A 24156-nucleotide genomic window follows, 5' to 3' on the forward strand; every position below is an offset into this window, starting at 1 on the left:
TTTGTCGTCAAGGGTTAAACATGTGTCTAACAGGACCGTACTGGTTCTGTGCTCTTTTGAGTGCACTACATCGTTCCCCTTTAATGTCACAGGGTGGCAGTGTTTTGCTGCAGCCAAGTCGTATCTTTTTTCAATTTGGTTCTTGCTGGGAAGACTGTCTTGATTGGATTTATTTGATGAAACAAAAATGGCGGCTGTGTGAAGCACTTGTTAAAATAAGAATATTGAATCCAGAGTATAATAATATTAGCGTGAAATGATGCATTACGGACAAATGGAGTTTTGACTTTGTCCAAAATTTGTGTCTGTCATATCATTTTCTTTTTCTAGAACCACACAGGTCACCTGAACATGGGCCACTACACAGCTCTGTGTCACAACGCCTTGACGAGATCCTGGCACTGTTTTGACGACTCAGCGGTCAGAGAGGTACGGGACAGCCTCGTTCAATCTCCGAATGCCTACGTGCTGCTCTACAGCCGCAAGCCCTTCCAAAAGCCAAAGATCCACGGACTCTGAGCTCCCCAACCAGCGGGTCAAATCCACGAGGGGACCGAGTTTCAACTTCCTGTTTCTTGTTTTATCCAAGCTGTTGTTTAAACTGTTGTTTCTTTCTAATGATCATACACGGTATTGTCTTATAGGCTCAGGAACGACGAGACTAGAACACAACAGGAGGGTTTCATTCAGCCGTTAGCCGATTTATCCAAAAAAAAAAAAAGTCACTCAGACACAAACCGTAATTTGAAGCACTTTTAATAAATAGTCATGAGTTGTAGGAGGTTAATATAATTGTTATATCTGAAAGGAAATTTGTTTTAGACCATTAAGAAATAAAATCAACATGTACAAGTAAAAAGAAAACAGATTATGATCTCATGCTTGGCAATAAAACTTTACTCAGGAAGTCAAATCCTGTCGCCTCAGATCTCTGGTCCGTTCAGAAGATACATCAGTATACTTTGTGCTTGCTCACGTCAGTCAGTCAGTCGGTCAAGTCTTCATATTCTCCCGGGTCAGGACTGAACACAGAAACAAAATAAATCAGATAAATCTAAATTACAGCCTCCTGGAAACTTTCAGAACCAGCAGCACTGATGTAAGCCGAGAAGGATGCAGAGTTATCCCAGTAGTTTGTCCTCTAAATAGTTTTTGTGTTTGAATATAATAATGTAAAGAGTTACGTATGTTTAACAGAGAACACATTTTACAACAACCGTTATAGAAGCAGGTAACAGCAAGACAGCAGAGCTCTCAGCATCAGTATAGTTTCAAAGCGTTCTGAGTCGAGTATTAATGTCTGCTGTTCAACAAAGTCCTCTACATAAACAACCTAAATTGATTGCATAAAGTGTAAGTGCAACAATGTGGCTAATATGAACAAGCAACACTCTCCGGTCCCTCCTCTCTTCAGGAAGAATGCAAAAGTCAACGCTCACGGTCTCCTCCATCCCCTTTAACATCATGTTAAACACCAGAAGGCTGTGGAGTCCAACCCCTAAAACACACTCTGTCGTTATGAATATGGTGATACTATGATGGCTGCTACGTTCAAAGACAAAAACAAAAAAAGAAAAAAAAAAAACCTCGAATTTGGTCACTTAACAGATTAACGCCTTGCCCTCCAGTATTTACATTTTCAAATGTGCAACATCAGCAAGTATGTACATGCAGTCTAACGGTTGACCCCGGTGTAGACACGGTACAAGGAAGCTGATCAAGTCCTGCGATACGGCCGTCCCCGCCGAGTGCAACAGAAACGAGAGCGAAGAGCATCTGAACCAGCGGTCAGCCCCACAACACAACCACCGAGAAGTCAGAGTAAAAGGAGCATCTGCTTAGTCGCTAGACGATCAGTAATAGGAACAGACGGCATGTTTTAACAGGTATAAGGTCCTCTAGTAGCTGAAGCATTGTGTTGTCTGCACATTCCGCCGATCTGCCACAGACGGGATCTCATCGCCACTCGCTCGAGTGCGTCCTCGTGTGCTCATACACGACTATTGAACCTGCAACTACGTGCACCAGGTCCTCAGAGCTGTGATTTAAAAAAAAAGAAAAAAAGAATCAACCTCTAGGCTCGAGCTCCGCTGCTCTGGTGTAGTATTCTGTCTTCGTGTCCCACGGCTCCATCACAGGGCGGAGTAAAACAGGATGTAGGCTGCGGAGGACTTGACGGTGGTGGTGGAGATGTCGGTCACCTCGTGGTCATCAAACTTGTACCAGCGCTGTTTGGGCGCGTTCTTACAGTAGGCTGTGTAGTGGCCACCGTCTAAACCCCCGTAGTGGTTCTGGCAGTGGAAAAGAAGAGGGTTAATCTCGACGAAACAGCACGTCATTATTAGGATGTGATTGTTTCTCATTTGAATATGAGCTTAAAAAGATACGGTTGGTGATGTTCCTCAGAAACATCTTTTGTTGTATTTGATGAAATTCTATTTACATCCCGATAGCAACAGATAAATGAAATGCTCCGACAAAGAAAGAGAAAAGGATCCGGTATCTGTGGCAGGACCCGATAAGCCCGCTCAATCATTTCATTCGTCCCGGATGTAATGATGGGAGAGGCGACCATGCCCGTCTACCGACAAGCTGGATTTTTTTTTGCGAGTCTCTCAGGATTAACAAACCCTAATGTCACTTTGTCTTGCCGTCACGGGGCCAAAACATTGGTACACACATTTGTTATTGGCTTTTTTTCAAACTATTTATGGACTCCACCAACAAGGACTGACCGCTTTATAGGAGATGAACAAGATAGAACAATATAATACAATAACACTACATTGCTCGCTGGTGTGCATCTCTTAACCTCTTCTGTAACATATTCATTTTGTTTTACCGTTTGTATGCGTCCAAATAAAAAAAAAACACATAAATATGAATTTTTTTATTTTAGAAATACACTTCCCAACATAAACAATTTCACTTTTACTTACAGAAACTCCATAAAGGCAGTATCTCTTCGGTGTCTGATTTGGTCCAATGACGTACTGGGTCAGGTCCAGAGTGTCTAGAGAGAAGTCGACATGAGTCTGCAGCTTCTGCTTCCACCTCCCCTCGTAGGAGAACCTGCAGAAATTACACCCGTTAGAGAAAAAGAGTGTCAATGTGGGAACAGTGAGAAAACTGCTGATCTGATTTCCTAAACAGTGAACGTGTGCATTTAGTTGTACTAAGGCAGGGGACAAAGAATTTGGTCTTTGTCTACATTACTTTGAATGCAAACACGACTACGGACCGTTTTAAGTGCACCAGGACGATGGGCGGGACCTTCCAGATCTCCAGTTTCTTGGTGGAATCTCTGTGGGCCTTGCAGTGTCTGCAGAACACCTTGTTGTTGTCGGTCAGCTTCTCTTCCTTGGAGAACAGCCTCAGACAATCCTGCCAAGAAACAGAACTAAATCAGTCAAGCACAACAAAGTAGCTTTTTTTTGATACATAGAAACTCAGGGAACATTCTAAGCCTCCAAGATGTAGTCAGAGAATGTCTTACGTGTTCGTCAAGAAAAATACTGTGAAACTCAAAAGCACAGCGTAAACAGGTGAAAATGTTGTGTGAAGATGAAACTAACATGTTTTTACTTTGAGTAGCTATGTGCCTCAATAAAAAGGACACGCTCTGACACACTCCCGACACACGCTTTGAGTCACATGTTTAATGTCTGACCGACCTGCAGGGAGCACTTGCTGGTGGAGGCCAGAGGCAGCGACAGGTACATAAAGGTCTCAAATGTCCGTGACTTGCGGTGGCAGGTCAGACACTGCACAGTGGACTTGAACTGCCCCTGGAACAGTGCTACAATGATGGACTCATTGAGCAGCTTGTGTTTGCTCCAGGCCAAGTCGGCTGCCGTCTGATCATCCAGATGGTCGTTTTCCTCCTCCTTGTACCGCTTCCTGTTGTCCGCCTGACAGCAGAGAGGGAAACGTGTTGGTACACAAGGACAGCTGCTGCTGTAGGTGTTAGCAAAACCTACCTTCATGACAGATACATGATATACTGGTAATGACTACAATACAGTAAGCGTTGAGAAAACAGAACTAAATATCGAAACGATAAACTTTGTATTCAACGCCTATCTAATCTCTTTCAGCTTCATTAGCATGCGTTTCAGCTAAATCACTTCAATTATGACATGTAGGAAGACATGAGAGGCGGGTAAACCCTTTCTAATTAACATCTCATTAATTAGACTGACTGATTTATCATTTAGTGCGGCGAGACACAGTGGACTGAGACGGGGCCAGCCTGATGGCAGACGGGTCTGAACATCACACAAAAGGGATGTGATGAAATGGAGTGTGTTGCATGAGAAATGCACATTATCAGCCTTCACCACCTAAACGGCACTTCATCCTTAATAGCTTAATGGGTGAATAGCTCGATATTAAATTGTAGTGAATGTATTACTTCAACTCAACCCCAGGTGGAGACAGTTGTCAAAGTATCTCAAAGCTGCCTGTTCTTCTCAGAACCATCTCCGACAGCATGTGGCCTTCACTCGGTAAAAGGAAGACTCGCCTCGTCCTTTCCCCATTCAAATGCACATGAAGCCAGTAAAATCAGTCGATACAGGCAATGAGGCATGTCTTGGGTCTACATGCACAGAGGTTCTGACAGAGCATCAGACCAGACAGATGCACACACGCCACACACACACACACACACACACACACACACACACACACACACACACACACACACACACACACACACACACACACACACACACACACACACACACACACACACACACACACACACACACACACACACACACACACACACACACACACACACACACACACACACAGGAGGAGGACCAAGGACACACAGCTATTTACTTACTTTCTAATTTGCCATCAAAATGAAACCAAGTGAAAAAAAACAGAAAGAAGGAAAATGCCAAAATACTAGTTTTATCGTTAACAGGCATATGTGCAACAACATACAGGGGTTGTAAAAGACAAGCCATAGAAAGCCATGGTTAAAATGAATAAATTACTTGTTCACTCAAGATTTAATTTAGGGCGAGCACGTTTAGATGCAAGTGTTTCTCAAGAGCGTTTTAAGACTTTATTGATGCCACACTGATGTTGCATGAACAGGTGTGTGCGCTACCTTGTTGAGGTCCTCGTGGAGCCCATCCATGAGGAACAGCAGCAGCTCCTGGGAGTCTTGCTGGTCATAGCCCGCAAATTGGTCATTGATCTTGCCTATGGTGATCTTGAAGTCCCGCGGACTGATGCACTTGTACAGACCAGCCCACAGGGCCTTCATGATCACACCGAACTCCTCCGCCACCTCCCCTTTATGGCCCAGTACGTTGTACCTGTCAGAGGAAGAGAACGGAGGTAGAGATGTTAACTTACTGCCTTTGCATGAATCTTTATGGTCAGTGATTGCACCTATCTGGGCCCCGACCTGTTGATGTCCTCCAGGTAGTAATTGTTGTTGAAGTACTCAGCCATGCCCATAGTGTTACACAGACACTGCAAGATGGAGTTCATGTAGCAGGTGTTGCCCATGTTACGAAGGCCAGTCAGTGATGGACCCAGACCTCCAAATGAAGGATTCAGGTTGCGAATTTTGGCAGCTGATGGCCGAACAATCTCCACTTTAGAGTAGACTTTACTAGGAGGTCTGAAAGGCAGAGGAGCACAATGAGAGGAAGCCAGACTAGTTTCTGCAGAGATAAGACTAAAGGAAATATAAGTAATATAGTCTAACGAGATACACTGCAGTTCGATTACAACAACTGATACTAGATGCAGGACATTGTCCATTTATCACAGTTCCTGGACTTCCTGGAATTGAATGAAAACATCCGTGTGCCTTACTTTGTCTCTCTGTTGATGGTGGGTATGACAGCAGCAGTGATCGGGGCGGCAGCCTTCTTCTGGGCCTCCTCTCTCAAGTCCTGGCTGATATCAGGGGAGGAGTAGGAGCGTTTCAGTTTAGACTGTTCCCGCTCTTGTTCACTGCTGGTGTCTGGCTCAGCTGCTCGCGGTGGTTTCTGTTTGACTGTTGGCGGCGTGGAGGGTGGGGTCTGGGGAACAGTGACCTCAGGAGGGTACAGGTGGACACGGTTGGTTGGGGAATGGTAGTATCGGTAGGTCCCTGTCACCGTGTCAAGGAACTAGCCAATAAATGGAGGGGTGAAGATAAAAAGAGATAGAACATTAGGGAGGAGAATAATTATTTCTCAATTCAAATATACGCTTTTTAATTTAACTTTCATCTCAGACTACTCCAAAAGACTCGAACATATTTCAGATTTAACCATCTGGTACCTTCATCCAACCGACTGGAAGGCCTGGTACACTCCTACCCATCTCCTCACTCCTTGCTCGGGTCAGGGGCTCCCTCTGTGGGGGACACGGGGACACGGACAGACACACACACACACACTTCACCTAACGGTTCTCTACAAAAATAATCACGAGGGACTTTCATGGTGAGGACAAGAGAAATAATAGGTATTTCTGAAGCCCAATGTCACGGACACGTCAGCGTTGTTCAGCATAAAACAATTGACCAAACATTCTTGTTTTTGTCTTTTTAAACAAAACAAATTGGAGAATATCTACAACACTCACTTGTGTCTACAGTATTTCTTCTCAACTGACCTAATTGCACATGTATTTGTTTTTTTTAATCTATTTACAATCTCCACATCAAACAAACGTCGGCGGTCAGTCTGAATGGAAAGAGCTGGACAGCACGAGCTAGTGGCTGAGCCCGAGATAGAAACCATACAAATGGAACTAAAAGTCAACCGCAACAGTATTTGGTAATTCTGTCATGTCATTCTGGGTAACTATATAATGTCCAGTCTCTTTCTCAATACTGTCAAAAAGAGGCAATAAATGCAAATAAAACAACTCACCTTAATTTCACTAACAATATGGTTGGGAGCAGGAGAGTCCAGAGACATACTCTTGGAGGGAGTGTCAGAGTTCTGCTCCTTACCCCTCCTCTCCTTCCCATCCCGCCCCCTGTTCTCTTTATCTTCCTCTTCTTCAGCCTTCTGCCTTTCCAGTTTCTTTTTCTCCTGAGGTCCATTCTCCTCATCTTCCTTCTTCCTCTTTTCACTCCTTTCCTTCTGGTCCTTCTCCCGTCTCTCTTCCTCTACACGACGCTCCTGGTTGCGTTTCTCCTGCTCTTGCTTCGCCTTCTCCATCCCTGCCACCGCCTCAGAGTGTATCTGGCTTTGTTCTTCTTTAGACAGAGAAGTGTTGGGGATGAGGGGTGGTTTGACTGAGCGGTCAGGGGCAAGTGGGCCGCTCTGCAAGGAGTCCTTTGCTGACCCGTTCTGGCTGGGCTTGGGATCATTCGACACCCGGACAGAGGGTTTCTTGGTACGGTCAAACTGGAACAACAGGATAAGAGAATAAAACAAAGCATGAGCGATGCTTAGCACACTAGAGTCCTTAATATTTAGCACTCTCCCAACGTTTATTAGTTATCAGGGCCGTTACAATACCTGGGGGAAAGCCTTGCTTGTTGCAGGCGACTGACTGGATGTGCCTGCCGCAGGGCCCTTCTGACTAAGGTCTTGCCCTGAATTTATGGAGCCTGCGACGGTGGAATCGACAGCATCTGGCAGCCTGTCGGTAACCATGGAAGTTTCAGATGTGGGTGGTTCTGCTCGTGGAACCCCGTTCACCAGCACAGGAGCAGAGGGTTCCTGGGGCTTGGGTGTAACCTCAGGCTCTGGTGGAGGTGGGGTCGGAGGCTTTGGTTCCTCGAGGGATGGGTAGCTGAAGTTCACTGTTCAAAACATAAAGAAAGTAAATATAAAGAATCATTTTCTTAGAAAGAGCATCCTTATCGCACTGTATAATGTAATCTCCTCACCGCCAATGTATGTCCACTAAAAGTGCTTGTATTTGTCACCAACAGGCTGAGGTTATTACAAGTGTCTGACAAGTTTGTGGGGAAAAAACCAGACAGAGATATAAAACATTTTTCTTCCACAACATCACAGCCTGTTTAGCGGTTGCCGTCTGCAGCTTTCTCACTTAATTCCGGACCGATTGTCAATGTGTTGTCCCCATTAGTCAAGGATCAAGTTCAGCAAACACAAGCAGAATGTGGGATGCAACACTCAGAAATGGACTCAATAATAATTTTGATTAAAAAAATAAAAAAATAAAATCAAGCCTATTTCATTTTACTAATCTTATCAATTTGCTGCTATAATTTCTTTAAAAAAAAGCATCAACACAAACAATAAATCAAACTACGTGGTGTGATAAACACAAAGAGCCAAAGCTGTGACTTGCATGCTGTGCTGGTAATACTCACACTGAGGGGTGGTGCTGATGATATTCTGTCGAGGGGCGCGAACTTTAGCGTTGGTTGTGTACATGGGGTAAAACAACAGCCAGTTCTCGTAACCTCCCTCCAGCACCAGCGGCTCACTACGCAGGATGGTGATGCTGTCCCACTGGGCAGTGTGCAAACATATTATTATACTTCACAGGAAAGTTCTGCTGTTGTTATTCACACTTTAGGAGTCACACATAAGCCTGCGCACAAATGGCCACAACCACACACACACACACACACACTCAGTTACCTTGAAGAGGGCATCTTTGAGGCTCTGCAAGGTGGTGCCAAGAGTCAGGTCAGTGACGGAACTGAACCAGTCCAGTAGGACTATATAATCCACAAATCCCCGCCTTCTCCAATGCTCTTTAGACACCTCCGGCAGCTTCGCCTCAATCTGATTCACAGTGATTCTAAAAAGTCATGACATACCAGTTCAGGAGGTCAGGTTTAAGGAATTTGACTTTTTTTTAAAAATCTATCATTGTTTGACGGTTAATGACAAAAAGCAGAGGGAATAAAATAACAAGTTAGCAAAAATAAATAACAAAATAGATTTCTTCATATTATGCCTCCAAAACCAGATTACAAATGACACATTCAGTGTCAGATCAAATCGGGTATGAAGCCTGGTCTCATAACCCCTTTCTCACCCTGGACTAATGGCCTCCTCAGGCACACTGACGCAGGTCTGGCCTGGGACCTGAATGCGAGACTCCTCAAAGTTCCTATGGCTGCGGGCATCCATGACAATTACGGTTATCGTCTGGTCCTTCATCATGTGGAAAAGCCTCTCAGCTGAGATCCCACCATCTGGCACCACAGCTACCAGATAGTCATTCAATCAACACAAAATAAAAAGTAAGAACGGACTAGAATTTGCACAAAACTTCATGGGTTTAAGACTAAACATAATGTCAGTAAATGTCTGTTCCTAGAATGATTCTCCCCTCAGAAAGGACTACACAGGTTTATCAGACCTCGTGTTAACTGCTTACCTTTTGAGGTTGTGTTCTTGAGTTCATTCTGTTCTCCTTTCACCTGACATACAGACACAACAATCATCTTGTTGATATTTTAATGTTTTAATGATTTCCTCTTCCACGAAATAACTCCATTATAAACATACTATTACTTACGAGGACATTTATAAATTAGTTAATGAAAATAGCAGAGTTGCTGTTATTACTGCTATGATGTGAACTGTAGACGTAAAACTATGTAAATTCAGGGAGTGTATCATTTCCATTGGAATCAAGTGTCTCATGTGAGTATGTCTTAACATCTCTACCTTTTTGCTGTCCTTGTTTGCTGACCGCACTTTTGGAGAGCGTCGACCGCCATCTTTCTCTGTCATTTCCTCCCTCCTTTTCTTCTCCTCTTGTCTCTCCTCCTCCTCAAGTTTCTTTCGAACCTCAACTTCCTCATACCTGTTAAAATGTAAAGATTAGCTGAGTAATATAGAAAACAAATTCCTCATATGCTACCTTGCAGCTTACGCATTAATAGCATGTGTACAATCCAAGACAAGTCTCTAACCTGAGTTTAAGGCTTTCGGAGAGCTTCTCGGCTTCTTCGATGGCTTTCTTGAAGCTGTTTGGCCCAAGCATGGTCATGTAATACTGGACAACGGAATAGAGAAGAATTACATAGAAATACCCAATTCTTGATACATTTCCACAGCAAAACGCTACATCAAAAATACACTGAAAAAAAGACGCAGTTTTACAATTATTAACTATACCGGTTGCTGCATGAAGTCTGGTCTTTTCTTGATAATGGCATATACTGTTAGATACTTCATGTACAGCACATACGCCTTCTCCTCATCTCTGTCCAGACGACACTCCTCTGCCACCTTGAAGAGTTTGCAGGCACTCTGAACATAGCTACAACACAGCAAATTACAAAAATAATTTCATTAATATCATTGCAATACCCTTGATTTGACATGGGGACTTTTTTGGTATGTTATCCCCATCTGGCTGCCCAGACTTAAAGACAGTTACTCTGTATTATGAGTGTGTTCTTACTGTATGCCATACTGGGTTGACACCAGTAAACAAAAAAGCTTAACGTTACCTTCTGGTGCTCGTCTTGTCTGGCTTAATTTCAGCCTTTTTATTGAGTTCACCCAGAGATGTGGACAGATACAGCTCTCTGACCCCGGTGGAGACTGCAGGCATCTTCGCGGTCGTGTTCAGTCAGAGATCACAGGCAGGAAACCAGTCAGTGCTGCACACATGAGCCGAACATACCTGGAATACACTGAAACTAAATAAACAAAACATCCAACTAGTTAGCTAGTTCTGTCAAAATCTGTTTTTGAATAGCGTTTGCTCAGAGATAAGTTGCTGTTGGCTTCCAATAGTATCAGTCTCAGCGAGATTACAGTTAAATTAAACGAAATGAGTTAAAGTTATGAAGCATTTAAAAATGGCCCCAATTAGACCGCCTGAAAACATGACATGTCGATGATATTTAACGTTACATCTGACGTCAGCCACCCCAGGCTGTTGTTCTCACTGTTAGCGCATTAGGCAACATTATCTAGCTTGTTATTATTATTATTAAGTTATTTAGCTGGCGCGGGATATGTCAACATTGACGACAACAACAAGTAGCTAGTAGTTTCCTGGCTAACATTAGCCTTGACCGGTTGCCCGTTGGACAGCTAACGGGAAACAACATTGGTGTTGTTCAACCTAGATTATACACCAACCATTGCTTTAATACAAACACAATTTAGCTCGCTAATTAAATGTTAACTTAGCGTTGTTACCTTCAGAGCTAGCTACGTTAGTTAGCGAGCTACGCTCAAAGCTCACGCAGCTTGGTCAGCTAAAGTTGTTTCGCTATTTTAACTAGCTAGTGCTACTTCACAGGTAGTCACAGCTATGGTCACATTCAGCAGTAACGAGACATCCTCTAGTAATAACTGACTGTCTGTGAATAAGATGCTGTTCATTTTAAAAGTACCTCTTTCTGATCCGTTGCTTACACTTCAGCTACTTTTTTTGACAGCTGACTCCTGATTTCTTGTTCCGCCTCCTCCTCTTCTTCTTCGCTGACGTTTTGCGGCAGCTGGTGTCTGTAATGTTGCCGTACTGCCACCTCCTGGAGCAAATTTTCTGCTTCACTGACCACTTTCGCTTGTCCTGTCTCAACTTCTCAGTACCTCAAACTCTCAAATCGCCAAGATCCTTTTCATTCGTGTATAATAGCCCTGTTTTTTGTCAATGTTACAGATTCTTTACATTGTTCACAAAACCGGTCCGATGTGTCCCTGCAATGTGTCCTGTTAAACGTGTTATGTCCTGTTGTTAATCATTGCCCTGTACTCTACCCTAAAGTCTACAGTGTCAAACTGAACTGTACCTACATTAGCCTAATATGTTTTTTTTGTATTCTTTTCTATATCTTCCAGTGATTCGATCATCGTTCCCTGCTCAGTGATTATCTAACTTTCAGTTTATTTCCCTTCTTCTACACCCATACTCCTCCTACATATACTTTACCAATCTCAAGTGCCATTGAGCAATACCAGCCGCACTGCTGCATGGCTAAAGATGAGCAGTCAGGCCTGAGTTTTGTGTAATTAGGTCAGCCTTTTGTGATCACGCCTGGCAAAGCAACGATACAAGCACATTTAGTGGCCATCAACCCGTCCAAAGGCCTTCTCACAGGCCACTCAGTAATGAGGGAAGAACAAGTGTTGCTCTGTCAATATCCACTCTCAGATTTATACTGCTGGTCATAATAAAAACTATAAAACCTAAGGTGTGTCATAACTTAGCAGAATTGCTGTCACTGTGAAGCAACATTTCCAAACCCATGCTTAGTTTTTCCCCCTTCATTCACAGATTATTGGCCAGCATGTCTTATATGCTCCTACTCATGTCAAACTAAATCCTATCTATATGAATTGTTTCTGACTTTTGGTTTGAAATATCAAGCCCAATGTTTTTTTTCTTTTTATTTGAATAAAAGCAAAAGAATATGATCCATCAGGATGCACTTTGACTTTGATGTCATGCCAATTGCGCAATTATGGTTCAGCCTGCTTTCATCAGGGTCAGACATCCAGCCGTAAAGGCACACAAAGAGCACAATAGTCACAGTGTGCTCTGCTCTATATCACATGACACTTATTTTTGTGTATTGCACCACACACACACACACACACACACACACACACACACACACACACACACACACACACACACACACACACACACACACACACACACAAACACACTTTCCATTACTCATTGCCTGCCATCTGGCTTCCTGCCTTCAGTGGGATCAAAAGTCTGTGCAGCAGTTATTGCTCAGATTCAAAGAAGTTGTGGGTCAACTGTCATTCAGAGGACTTGCATGAATTAACAGACAAACTTCCATGTGTCTGTGAAACTGTCCAATGGTAAATCAAAGAGTGACAGAACAGATAACATTAAATATTAAACAAACGGTATTTACAGATGTTGATAGTGACAATGGATCCAGATCTTATTCCAGCAGGATCTTACACATATAGAACCACATGAGAGCTACCACATGTGACCACAATGCACAGTCAACAGCACAGTGTGTGAACAGTCCAGGTGTGACAGAGTTTAACGAGCGCGACTCCTCATCATCTCATCTCATCTTTTTATGTGTGTTCATTCATTGTTCATTTGTTTGTAATGGCCCTATATTTTACCTTTCTGTTTGCTCATGAAGAGGCATCATTTAATACAAATAGTGATTTGCTCTTACACTCATACTGTAATGCGTCCAGGGCGGATGAGGAGAGGAAATGGGAGAGATTACTGCATGAAAGGGCACAATAGTTTTAGAAATGTATGGTGCCAATGTATATATGATCAATCTCTTGAGGAAAATAAAATAATGTATACGTATTTCTCAAAATATGGAATTACTAGTTCTACCAAAGAGCGATTTCCCCTCTAAACTTTTCAAACAAGTTCATATAAACAACTGTTTGAGGCCCAGTGAGGTCATATTATTAATATGTAATATTTCACCAAAAAAGTTTGAAATTTTTTTTTTTGTATTATTGTTTTCTATATTACAACTAACTAAAAATTATAAATATAAATAAATATTCGATTCAAGTTTATATGGTAAAAATATGGCAATAAACTGAAAGAAATCTGTAACATATATATTATAAAATTGTTTTTAGATGTATGGTTAGATTTTAATATGGACAATATCTTTCAGATATATGAAGTATATGTATAATATATATATATATATATATATATATATATATATATATATATATATATATATATATATGTTATATATTTGGTATAGCATGTAAAATAATTACTGTGTAGAAATATGCTAATGGTATTTACAGGCATCAAACGTATAAGTATTGTGTGTGTGTGTTCATTTGCAATAGTGTTGCGTGTGGCACAGAGCAAAGGTTTGAATCTCTGGGTGAGGCACTGTACAAAGAGGAAGCTCTGACACGCAGGTGGTTTAGCTTAAAACGTATAACTAGTTGTGTTGTGAATCGGGTTAGTCGGTGGGATATTGTATCGCAACCTGCAGGAACAGCACCTTCGCTGTCCCTGAGACTCCAGGACTCCCACACACACAGTGGCCTCACCCTGGCGTGTCCCTGTGCAAGGTCAAAATCCTCATGAGAAAGAATAAAGGAGGAGGGAAAGGTTAGAAACAGGGCTCACAAAACACCGAGAGGAGAGATGCGTATAAGGAGCCCTGACTTTGTGTCTGTTGCTAGGGATACTTAATCAATTCTTGTGTTTTGTGAAACCATAGATCTATGTTTTTTATGCTTTGATGCTTGACTTAATAAATTGTTAATACTTATAGATCGTCTACCGTCTTCTGTTCATCGAATGTAATTCCAATCAAACGATCTGTGCGGGGTCCTTCTGAAGGCGTAGTCTTTTGGAGTCAGATTATACGGTGGGCTTTTAGCCCGAGGGTAAATCCCCAACAGCTGTGACATTTTTCCTCTGGGTAAAGATTATTTGTAACAGGTGCAGAGGGATTGATGTAAACTGCAAAATGTTATCTTGACGAACAATTCTACCATTGTTGATATTGTCCCATCACGGTATATACAGTATTTAGTCACTGAGATAATGTGAATAAATGAATCACTACATGCAGAGGAGGGTAAATATTTCGTGCAAATGTGAACATGTGATGGGCGGTTTGGTGGCTCAAATGCGTCACCAGTTTTGGGCGTGTTCTTCACAACAGGGTCTTTATAGTCCTGTGATCTCTGCTTCAGAATAGACAAAGCATCATTGCAGCCACATGTTACACACAACAAAATAACCCAAAGAGCTCTCATCTGAAACAAAATGCAGGCTGAGGAATACAATCGCAGAGGTAATGGTTGCTTCCATTTGACTGCATTGACTCATTTTGTCTGTGTTGTTGTATTCACTGAAATTAATGATTTGTAAAGAACAGACAAAATAAAGGTGAATTATGAATTTCAATAGGAATATCATTGCAGCTTTGACCGTGTCTGTTACTGCTCAGGTAAGGAGCTGGTGGACTACATCACACAGTACCTGGGCTCCATCAGAGAGAGGAGGGTGATTCCAGACGTGAAGCCAGGTTACATGAAGGAGCTTCTCCCTGACACTGCGCCGACAGAGCCGGAGGACTGGGAGAGTATCTTTAAGGACATCGAGAAAGTCATCATGCCAGGGGTGAGTTCTTAATGTCATCCATTATCATACCAGGGATTTCAAACTATACGGCAAGGAAGCAAGTATTTCCTCATCTTATTCCCCAGGTGGTTCACTGGCAGAGCCCTCATATGCACGCCTACTACCCCAGTCTGACTTCATGGCCCTCTATGCTCGGGGACATGCTGGCAGATGCCATCAACTGTGTTGGATTCACCTGGGTAAGAGGACAACCTACACTTTTTTTCTCTACTACATTTTCGAGAAACAGCAAAAACAAAAGAAAAACATCACAGCAATGAAGTCATATCCTGATAAATGATGATTGTTCGTGCTGGTTTTGAACAGGCCTCCAGCCCAGCGTGTACAGAATTGGAAATGAATGTGATGGACTGGTTGTGTAAAGCACTGGGGCTGCCGTCCTTCTTCCTGCATCATCATCCAGACAGGAGAGGTGGAGGCATCCTGCAGGTTTGCCTCACCCTTGATTCGTTTATTTTAAAACCCCAACCTTTATAGTCTGCGATCATGGTTCTTTTCCACCTTACTCTTGTGTTAGAGCACAGTCAGTGAGAGTACACTGGTGGCTCTGCTGGCAGCCAGGAAAGACAAAATGTTGCAGCTGCGGCCTGAGCTCGACCAGGACGTGGACGACTCGGTCCTAAATTCAAGACTGGTGGCCTACGCTTCAGATCAGGTCAGTGTCACCACTTCTTCTACAGTCACTTCCTGTCAATCAGATGAATTCAACTGAGAATTTTGATCTGATGTGCTTTCACAGGCTCATTCCTCGGTAGAGAAGGCAGGTCTGATCTCTCTGGTGAAGATCAGGTTTCTGCCCACTGATGAGCAGTTGTCTCTGAGAGGAGACACGTTAATACAAGCCATACAAGAAGACAGGAGGAGGGGACTGGTCCCTTTCATGGTAGGTATCTGGCACTGAAGTGTTTAGGTGGAGAACTTACAAATCATACCAATGTTTTTTCGTGTGTTTTAGCTGACTGGTGACTATTTTTGAAAGCATATTGTACAGTAAGATATCCGAGTCTTTTTAGATCATGTCATGTCTTATAAATATATATATATATTGTATAATATATTATAATAAATAATTGCTTGGGGCCAAAGAGGGAAAGTCTTCTAATATTTAAAAAGTATTCTTTTGTATGACAACTTCGAATTGTTGTTTTTTTGCTGATGATACTTGTGTGATTATTTAAATTGGATTTTGAATGCTTGTAACAGAAACTTATTGACATTAATGTATTGGTTAAGAAACAACGGTAAAAAACATTTTTAAAAAGTCAGTGTTATTATTAAGATTTAACTTTACAATATGGCACAATTTGTAGGGCTGAAACATGAACAAATAATGGAATTTTATTTTTAAATAAAAAAAAAATTACAACAAAATACGGACATTAGATGTCAAATCTCACATGATGTCATTTTGTTTCTCCCCTGTTCAGCTGTGCGCAACTTTGGGAACAACAGGAGTGTGTGCCTTTGACAATCTGCCTGAACTGGGACCAGTCTGTACGTCTTCAAATTCCCTCCCAATGATGTCTGTTTAAACGTCTGTAAAGTCAAAATATTGTGCTGTTTCCATTGCGATGCATTCAGAGAATTACCGTACTTGTATTCACATCTTTTTTTTTCAGGTGCAGAAGAGGGACTGTGGCTCCATGTTGATGCTGCGTACGCTGGCTCAGCCTACTTCTGTCCTGAGCTCCGCTGGTCCCTGGAGGGCATTGCATTTGCTCACTCTTTTGTTTTCAACCCCTCAAAGTGGATGATGGTCCATTTTGATTGCACAGCTTTCTGGTGAGTAAGAAGACTGAAGCCCGATCTCCCCTATATGTCAATTAACATTATTAATGAAGCTTGTTGGTTGGTAATATGGTTTTACTTTGTTTTCTCAGGGTTAAGGATAAATATAAGCTCCAACAGACGTTCACTGTTGATCCTGTTTACCTCAGACATGAAAACTCACAGGCAGCCACAGACTTTATGGTATCATACTGTCACGTCTTCACCCAATTAACGTATCATTTATGCTAGTAAATCATTTCAAGCAATGACTCTGCTTTTTTCTGTTGTTCAGCATTGGCAAATCCCCCTCAGCCGGCGCTTCCGTTCTCTTAAGCTCTGGTTTGTTATGCGTTCCTTTGGGCTGAAAAACCTCCAGGCTCATATCAGACATGTAAGTGGAACTCAGCTCTCTTCATGCAAATGATCTAAAGAATAAATATCTAATATCATCAGGTATGGGACTTGTAAGTGCATCCACAGAAGTCCATGACAAATATTTTATTTTATGTTTCAGAATTTACATGTATATTTCTTTTGTCTTATTTTAGGGGATTGAGATGGCAAAGCTCTTGGAGTCTCACATAAAAAGTGACCCAAATTTTGAGGTTCCTGCCGAGAGGCACCTTGGCCTGGTGGTGTTCTGTCTGAAAGTATGTGGCACACATTTGTACTACACAGGAACATATCTTTTATTGACGAATGATTGTTGAGATACCTCGTTCAAAGGTGAACTACGGAATAACATGTTTTCATCAAACACAGGTGAGGGCAAGAGCAACACCACCGATCATAAAGAAGAGCTGGAACATTGACTCAATGTCGCTGAAAATGCTTACGTTTGGTTTGGAAGCTGTCTTTTGGCTGAGCAACGTTTATGAAGATTTAATGTCATTTTGTTTTTATTCTAGGAAGGAAATGCTTTGACCCAGGAGCTGCTGAGGAGACTGACCCGGTCGGGCACCATGTACCTCATCCCTGCAGACATTCACACAAAGCGCATCATCCGCTTCACGGTGACCTCGCAGTTCAGCACCACGGAGGACATCCTTAAGGACTGGAGCATCATCTCCAAAACGGCTTCCACTCTGCTGGCTGAGACACAGGCTCTGAATAACGCAGACCAACCACAATCAGGGAAGGATGAGGTGATACAAGAAAACCAAGACGGCGACTCAGACACCAAGTCTGAGGAGAGAGAGGATGCTGCCTCCAGGCTGGACAAGAATGAAGTGGAGCTGTGGATTGACAAGGCTTGGAATCGATCTCGGAGACCGATGCGATCTCTTAGCTGCAGCAGCGAGCCTCTGCCTTACACTTGCGTCGGTCCGCTGTCCTGCTATGACTTTGAAACAAGGCCTAGTCTGAAAGATGCTGCAAGCGCACACCCCAACGTGCCATTAATGGCAGGATCCGGTCCCATGTATAAGATCAGAGAGACGCCTTCAAATCTTCTGGTTAAACATGACCAGAAAAAGCTGACAAAGTTCTACAGCGTACCCATTTTCTGCAACCAGTTGTTGCAGTGTGGCCGCCACCAGCTGTGCTGCTCTGTGAAGGTTTCGCAGGCAACTCAAAAAGACTTGTCCTCCACCTGCAGACGAATGAACTGTATGTGTTCTTCCCCTGTAGCCAACACAGCTCCCTCTCCTACTCCACTGGAAACTGCCACTGCTCCTAAGCTCCTGGAATAATCCTGAAGCAGTGTACAGTCATAGACGCACAGTATGATAATTAACCAATTTACTGCGATAGCTGTGTTGGTGCTGAGCAAGCACATTCAGTTCTTGGTCATTTGAAGATCCCTACCTCAGCGTGTCAATGATTTGGGATTGCTTAGCTCATTTACAATCATGTTTCAAGAATATTTTTTATTTAAAGTGTTGCAAACAAAATATTTCAGTACACAATATTCCCCAGAAGTAGCTCATGAAATGTGCTGTACATAAATGCTCAATGTGCAGGTCATTAATTAATTTAGCATCTTGTGTCATTTAAATCAAATGTATTATTTTAAGAGTGACAATCCAATAATAAACACTGAATCTCATTCAGAGCCTGAGTCTTCCTTCTGCGATGGAGCTGAATATCTCCGGAGTCATGGGTACGTAGCCCTTGTTGTCCTCCAGGTAGAACAAAGGGTCCCTGATGACGGCGGGGTTGAAGCCCTCCTCTGCCAGCTTCGTCTTCACTTGCTTAAAAGTCCCAGTTACTACCAGTACTTCCTATCAGAGCAACATAAAAGGTTATATCATGGTTGACATTTTTACTTAAATTCCCGATTTCTTTTTGTTTTTTTATGTGTTATAATATTAATCAGCAAGGCTTTGTTCACCTGTATGCGAATGAAGCGTGGCCGTGCGTAACTGGGGAGGTCGTTCTTGATGTGCTGATACGCAGCTTTGTCGTCAAAGTCCATGTTTTCTTTGAGCTTCAGTGCTGCCATTCCTATTCTTCCCTCGTGGCCTAATCAGCCATGGTGAAAGTACAAAGAGGACTTATTTCAGAACGTGAGTATGTACAGCCCTTCATATGTTTCAAACTAATCACGATTCATAAGTACAGTGTTAATGAGCAGGTGAAAACAAATATAGTGGTCAGCTGAAAGGCTTTTACAAAAAGGTCACACACATTTTCACCGACGCTATCTAATGACGACTGTACATATTAAAACATTGCTAACAATGTAATTATTACCTGGCACCTTCACACCGTAGACAGTGGCCTCTTCAACACAGTCCACCATGAGTAAATGATCAGCCACCTCTGTAGTTGCCACATTTTCTCCTTTCCACCTTTATTGGATGACGAAAGACAAAACAGAACGTGCCCAACTGAGCTACAATGTTTCCTTTAAGCACTGGGAACAGTTACAATTTACATCAAAAGCTTGTTTTTTTATTTGCAGAAAATGCTGAAATGACAATTAAAATGAAATGAAGTCAAATGTAATGTTGTGTCCTACACCTACAATTGTGATGAAATGTATCAGTCATCATCGTATCGTTATTTTGCAATTAACTGACTTCAAAAGTCAAACGTAGCCTGAGTTAATCAAGCAATCATTTAAAAAGGTCAAACCACCTTTACAGTTCAGGCTTTGACATTGTTATCCAACCACTGTGTCTAGATGTGGACTCGTCAGATGTGTTTCACCCACTCACCTGAAAGTGTCTCCAATGCGGTCTTGAAAGAAAATAAATCCCTCGTTGTCCATCTTTAGAAGGTCGCCACTGTTAAAGTAGAGGTCTCCCTTCACAAACACGTCTCTCATCTTCTTCTTCTCTGTCTGCTGATTGCTCTTGGCGTAGCCGGTGAAAGGTGTTCTTTCTCCAATTTTTGACACGAGCAAACCGGTCTCTCCTGCGGGTGAAAGCAGTGAGCGCGGGATACGTGTTAATAAGAGCGAGAAGGTCCAGCGGGGGGCTTTAGTTTTGGAGGAGATGGGCTCACCTCTGGGGACTTCAACACAAAATCCTCTGGAGTCTTTGACTGGCTCCTCTTTCTCTGTGTCGTACCTTATGAGGGCATACGGACATCCCATCTGAAACACAGTTTAAGAATAAATCATAGAAAATAATTTAGTTATAAATCTAACACTTTGTAATTGTGATAAAGCTAACTTGTAAAGGTTGGACTAAATAGTCCAGCCAACCCTGCAAGGTTATCCCATGGTGTTAAATGTCACTGTACAAAAAAAAAAAACCTATTTGCAAAAGGGAGCTCTTACTTTGTGGAGAAAATTCTCTTTGCCAATAGCTCCAACTTTGCCACAGTAGTTGACGAAGCCAACATTTCCTTCAGTCGCTCCGTAGCATTCACAGATACTAATGTCCCCAAATCGTTGCACGAAATCAGCCCAGATGTCGGCCCTTATCCCGTTCCCTAGAGCCAATCGGACTTTATGATCTCTGTCATTGTCTCTCTGGAGGAAAGTGAAGGAGAGGTGAGACCAGGATAAACATCACATCATTATCTTTGGTTTTGAATACAAAGCAGTGTGTCTGACTGCTGCAGGTGTTCGCTGCCCACGCAAATGTCATTAGAACTATTAAAGCTTTGCTTTGTATTGAACAATCAACAATGGTAAAACATATATATATATAAAACATGTTTGTTGTGGTTTACCTTTGGGGTGTTGCAGAGGTAGCGCATAACCTCTCCTATGTACTGAAAAACAGTCACGTTGTACTTTCTGCAGTCATTCCAAAAGTGGGAGGCAGAGAATTTACGTCTTAAAACAACAGTGATGCCTGAAATGAAGACGCACAGATCTCAGCAACTCAAAATATCACACTGATAGCACAGTAAGTGTTCGGACTTTGAAATACAAATAGTGGAAATCCGGATCAAACTGTGATCTGAGGTCATATACCTGTTAGTTTAACCTTTAGTAAACTTGTCAAAGTCGTTTTGTAGTACTATGATACCACGAACTACCTTTTTCTATGGCTCCACAGAGTCCCATCAGAAAGCCAGAACTGTGGTAAAGAGGCAGGTACACGTAGATGATATCATCTGAGCGTACGGTAGCAAGAGACTGGACAAAAGATGCCATCCATAGTCTCTCATGGTTGATTACAGCGGCCTTGGGAAGCCCTAAAAGGAAATAAACGTAGCATTTGTTCTTACAGTCCTAGTGCAGCTCAAGGCCTCCATGCGATAAACAGCAACGCAGAATAGAGGCAAAAGTCACATTAGCCCGTAAATTTACCCGTGGTTCCTGAGGTGTAGATGTACAGCGCAGGACTCTTCATGGTAACGTTGGCCCTCAGCTGAGGTGACAGAGGCTGGTCTGAGGCCTGCCGAATTTTATCAGAGAGGCTTTCAATGCCCTCCACACCGGAGTCCTCGCTGAGGATGAACACACGGACGCCCTGCTTGCTCAAGGTGGGCAACACCTCCTCGACAGCCCCTCGCAGGTCTGACAGAGACAAAAGAGAGCAAGTGAAGGCCTCATGTAGGTCAGTGCAGTGACAATAAAAAATGTGAAAGCAATCAAAACAGATGTGGAGAATCATGGGAATTAAGCCCATTAAGACCAAAGACCTGGCCAGCTCATCTGGTTTGAGGTCATTTAGTGTGTCCATCACATGGTTAGTCCGCCAGAGAGAAGTGATTTTTTTAATTGTAAATGTGGTCACATGGTCATATTTACAGCAGGGTATTAAAAAAGAGAGGAAAATGTCATTCATTTATTCAAGACTCCTGACAGTTGTTTTGAATGAAACGGCATCTGACAATTAAATGCAGATTATGTGACAATAATAATGATTTGGAATGGGAGGTGTGAAAAACCAGTCACCTTCTCCTAATGTAACACTAGACAAATAAATAGTGCAGACAATTTTTGGATGATCAGACAATTAAAAAAAACATGAATCTGTTCATTATTTTAATAGTTCAGTGTTGTATGAAAGATAAGCGGTATCTTTATGCATGGCAGTGGCACTAATAGGCCATCACTCATTTTCGTTTCCACATTTATGTTTAAAATGAAAACATCTATTTGAATAGCTTGTATCCATGATTATCATGCAATTGACAGACAATGTTGATATTGGCATTGGTATCAGCTGACAAGGTGTGTTTATAAATGGCAGTGGCACGGCCACCCTACTCACTGTACCTTGCACATGTTTAAAATAAAAACATGAATATATGAAGCTGTGTATTATTTGAATAGTATTGAATGCACAATAAAGAGGTATGCACGGTAGGCCTACAAGGCCCATTTAATATAAAATACAATTTTATACAATATATATAGTCGGGGGTCCCTGCTCCATCGCTCTATCAGTTTGGGGGTCCTTGGCCTGAAAAACGTTGAAGACCCCTGACATAGAGGATGAACTCAGTCTCGCAGCTTACCAGCACCAGCTACCAGAACCTTGGCTTCGCAGCAGGAGAAGCAGTGCAGCAAAGATTTGGATCTGATGTTGTTGTTCAGTAAAGAAGCGGTGCATCCCAGCTTGGTCAGAGCGAGCCAGATCCACACGAACTGAGGCTCGTTGCCCAGGAAGAGGGCCACCGTGTCCCCCTCCTTCAGCTGGGCATACGAGGAGAGCGCTCTGGCCACTTTGTTGCTTTCTTTGTCCACCTGGCTGTAAGTGTACGAGCTTTCCTCGAAAAGTATGAACTTCTTATGCGGCTGCCTCGCCACTTGATCCAGAAAACGATCCAAAATACTGTAAAAGGGTTTCTGCTTCTTGAATTTACTTATCCATACACCAATTTGAATCATATAAATCATGTAACGTAAATCTTGGAAAAAATAAGGGTTTCTCAAGTAAAGCAGGAATGGCAAAATCGCCAAACCTGTCAGAGCGGTGTATATAATGATCAACACAATCATTGTTAATCCGAAGAGCAGTGTCGGTCCGGGCTGCAGAATGAGTGCTGAAAGGTTCAACTTTCTAGAGCACACAAAAGCTGAATACACAAAAGCTGAATATACTGGTGACAAATTCAGTTTCCGCCTCTTGAACTTTGAGGGTGTGTCCTCCTCCTCTGTGGGAGTATACCCAAACTCCTTCTCACTTGGTTCTTCCTTCTCACTTAGTTCTTCGTCTTTCAATCTTTGTTCACAAAGGGCCGTATTCTTCTTTCTTCTTTCATGCTTCTCGATTCCTTTCTTCTTTCTTTTCTTCATTCTTGCTTCTCGATTCTTTTTTTCTTTCTTTTCTTCATTCTTGAGCAGAGACGAAGTCCACCGATGCGTCTGTAGAGCGAAGTCCAGGGTCCTCTCAGGTGGAGCACTAGGATGGCTCTTACGACGTTATCCCCTCTTCTGTTAGCGGGTCACTTCTTTTATAATACCTTTGGGGCATCTCAATAAATAAACATGTTATATTATATTATATGTTGTATAAGTGTTATTTACTGATTTTTTTTACTGTTGGAATACATGTTAAATATTTAACTGCCAAGTAATAATGCGTGTTTGATACTTACTTTTTTTTTTTGCATTAAATCATACTGGGATGTTTGCTGAAATTGATAGGATGGCCCTACCTAGAACATTTTCCACCAGCCGCCACTGCTTCAGGCCCTCACCCTGCTCACGTCCTCAATTTAAACACTCACACAGACTGCACTCTTACTCAGATACACCTATGATTATGATTATTATTATCAGGTTGACATTTGTTAAAATCACTTTACATTTGTTATGTAATACATGCTTGCTTTAAAATAATTATTCGATTTCATCTTTTAACTCTTAATTGTACGCTTTGTGTCCCTTTAACCTAATTTACAGGCCTACCATGTATTCCTCATTTAAGGCTGGTCCTGGGATCTCAACTCTTTTTGACAACC

General features: G+C 42.3%; 3 protein-coding genes across 3 annotated transcripts; 1 reads left to right on the top strand and 2 right to left on the bottom strand.

Moving 5' to 3' along the window:
- Positions 1 to 739: 739 nt before the first annotated feature.
- Positions 740 to 11378, bottom strand: usp8 (ubiquitin specific peptidase 8). Its single transcript, XM_079286957.1, has 19 exons — positions 11318 to 11378; positions 10421 to 10612; positions 10083 to 10227; positions 9878 to 9960; positions 9630 to 9768; positions 9337 to 9379; positions 8992 to 9163; positions 8589 to 8751; positions 8315 to 8456; positions 7491 to 7777; positions 6894 to 7376; positions 6298 to 6372; positions 5845 to 6143; positions 5429 to 5647; positions 5126 to 5336; positions 3675 to 3911; positions 3242 to 3384; positions 2940 to 3072; positions 740 to 2291 (listed from the first exon to the last, which is right to left on the bottom strand). Exons 2-19 carry the CDS (start codon positions 10522 to 10524, stop codon positions 2133 to 2135), a joined length of 3237 nt encoding a protein of 1078 aa, XP_079143083.1. The 5' UTR covers positions 10525 to 10612; positions 11318 to 11378; the 3' UTR covers positions 740 to 2132.
- Positions 11379 to 14691: 3313 nt separating this feature from the next.
- hdc (histidine decarboxylase) lies at positions 14692 to 18556 on the top strand (the record flags this gene model as incomplete). The annotated part of the gene is made up of 12 exons (XM_079294849.1): positions 14692 to 14719; positions 14876 to 15048; positions 15135 to 15248; positions 15376 to 15498; positions 15587 to 15724; positions 15809 to 15952; positions 16497 to 16563; positions 16689 to 16851; positions 16950 to 17040; positions 17132 to 17230; positions 17388 to 17489; positions 17748 to 18556. The coding sequence occupies 12 exons, from the start codon at positions 14692 to 14694 to the stop codon at positions 18528 to 18530; spliced, it is 2025 nt and encodes a 674-aa protein (XP_079150975.1). The 3' UTR covers positions 18531 to 18556.
- A 39-nt stretch (positions 18557 to 18595) lies between these two features.
- LOC306796093 (long-chain fatty acid transport protein 2-like) lies at positions 18596 to 23280 on the bottom strand. The gene is made up of 10 exons (XM_079294871.1): positions 22708 to 23280; positions 21551 to 21760; positions 21277 to 21435; positions 20965 to 21089; positions 20567 to 20761; positions 20290 to 20380; positions 20001 to 20199; positions 19534 to 19631; positions 19172 to 19302; positions 18596 to 19061 (listed from the first exon to the last, which is right to left on the bottom strand). Exons 1-10 carry the CDS (start codon positions 23189 to 23191, stop codon positions 18888 to 18890), a joined length of 1866 nt encoding a protein of 621 aa, XP_079150997.1. The 5' UTR covers positions 23192 to 23280; the 3' UTR covers positions 18596 to 18887.
- Positions 23281 to 24156: the final 876 nt, after the last annotated feature.

This window comes from Melanostigma gelatinosum, assembly GCF_949748355.1.
Source record: "Melanostigma gelatinosum genome assembly, chromosome: 2".
Classification (NCBI taxonomy): domain Eukaryota; kingdom Metazoa; phylum Chordata; class Actinopteri; order Perciformes; family Zoarcidae; genus Melanostigma; species Melanostigma gelatinosum.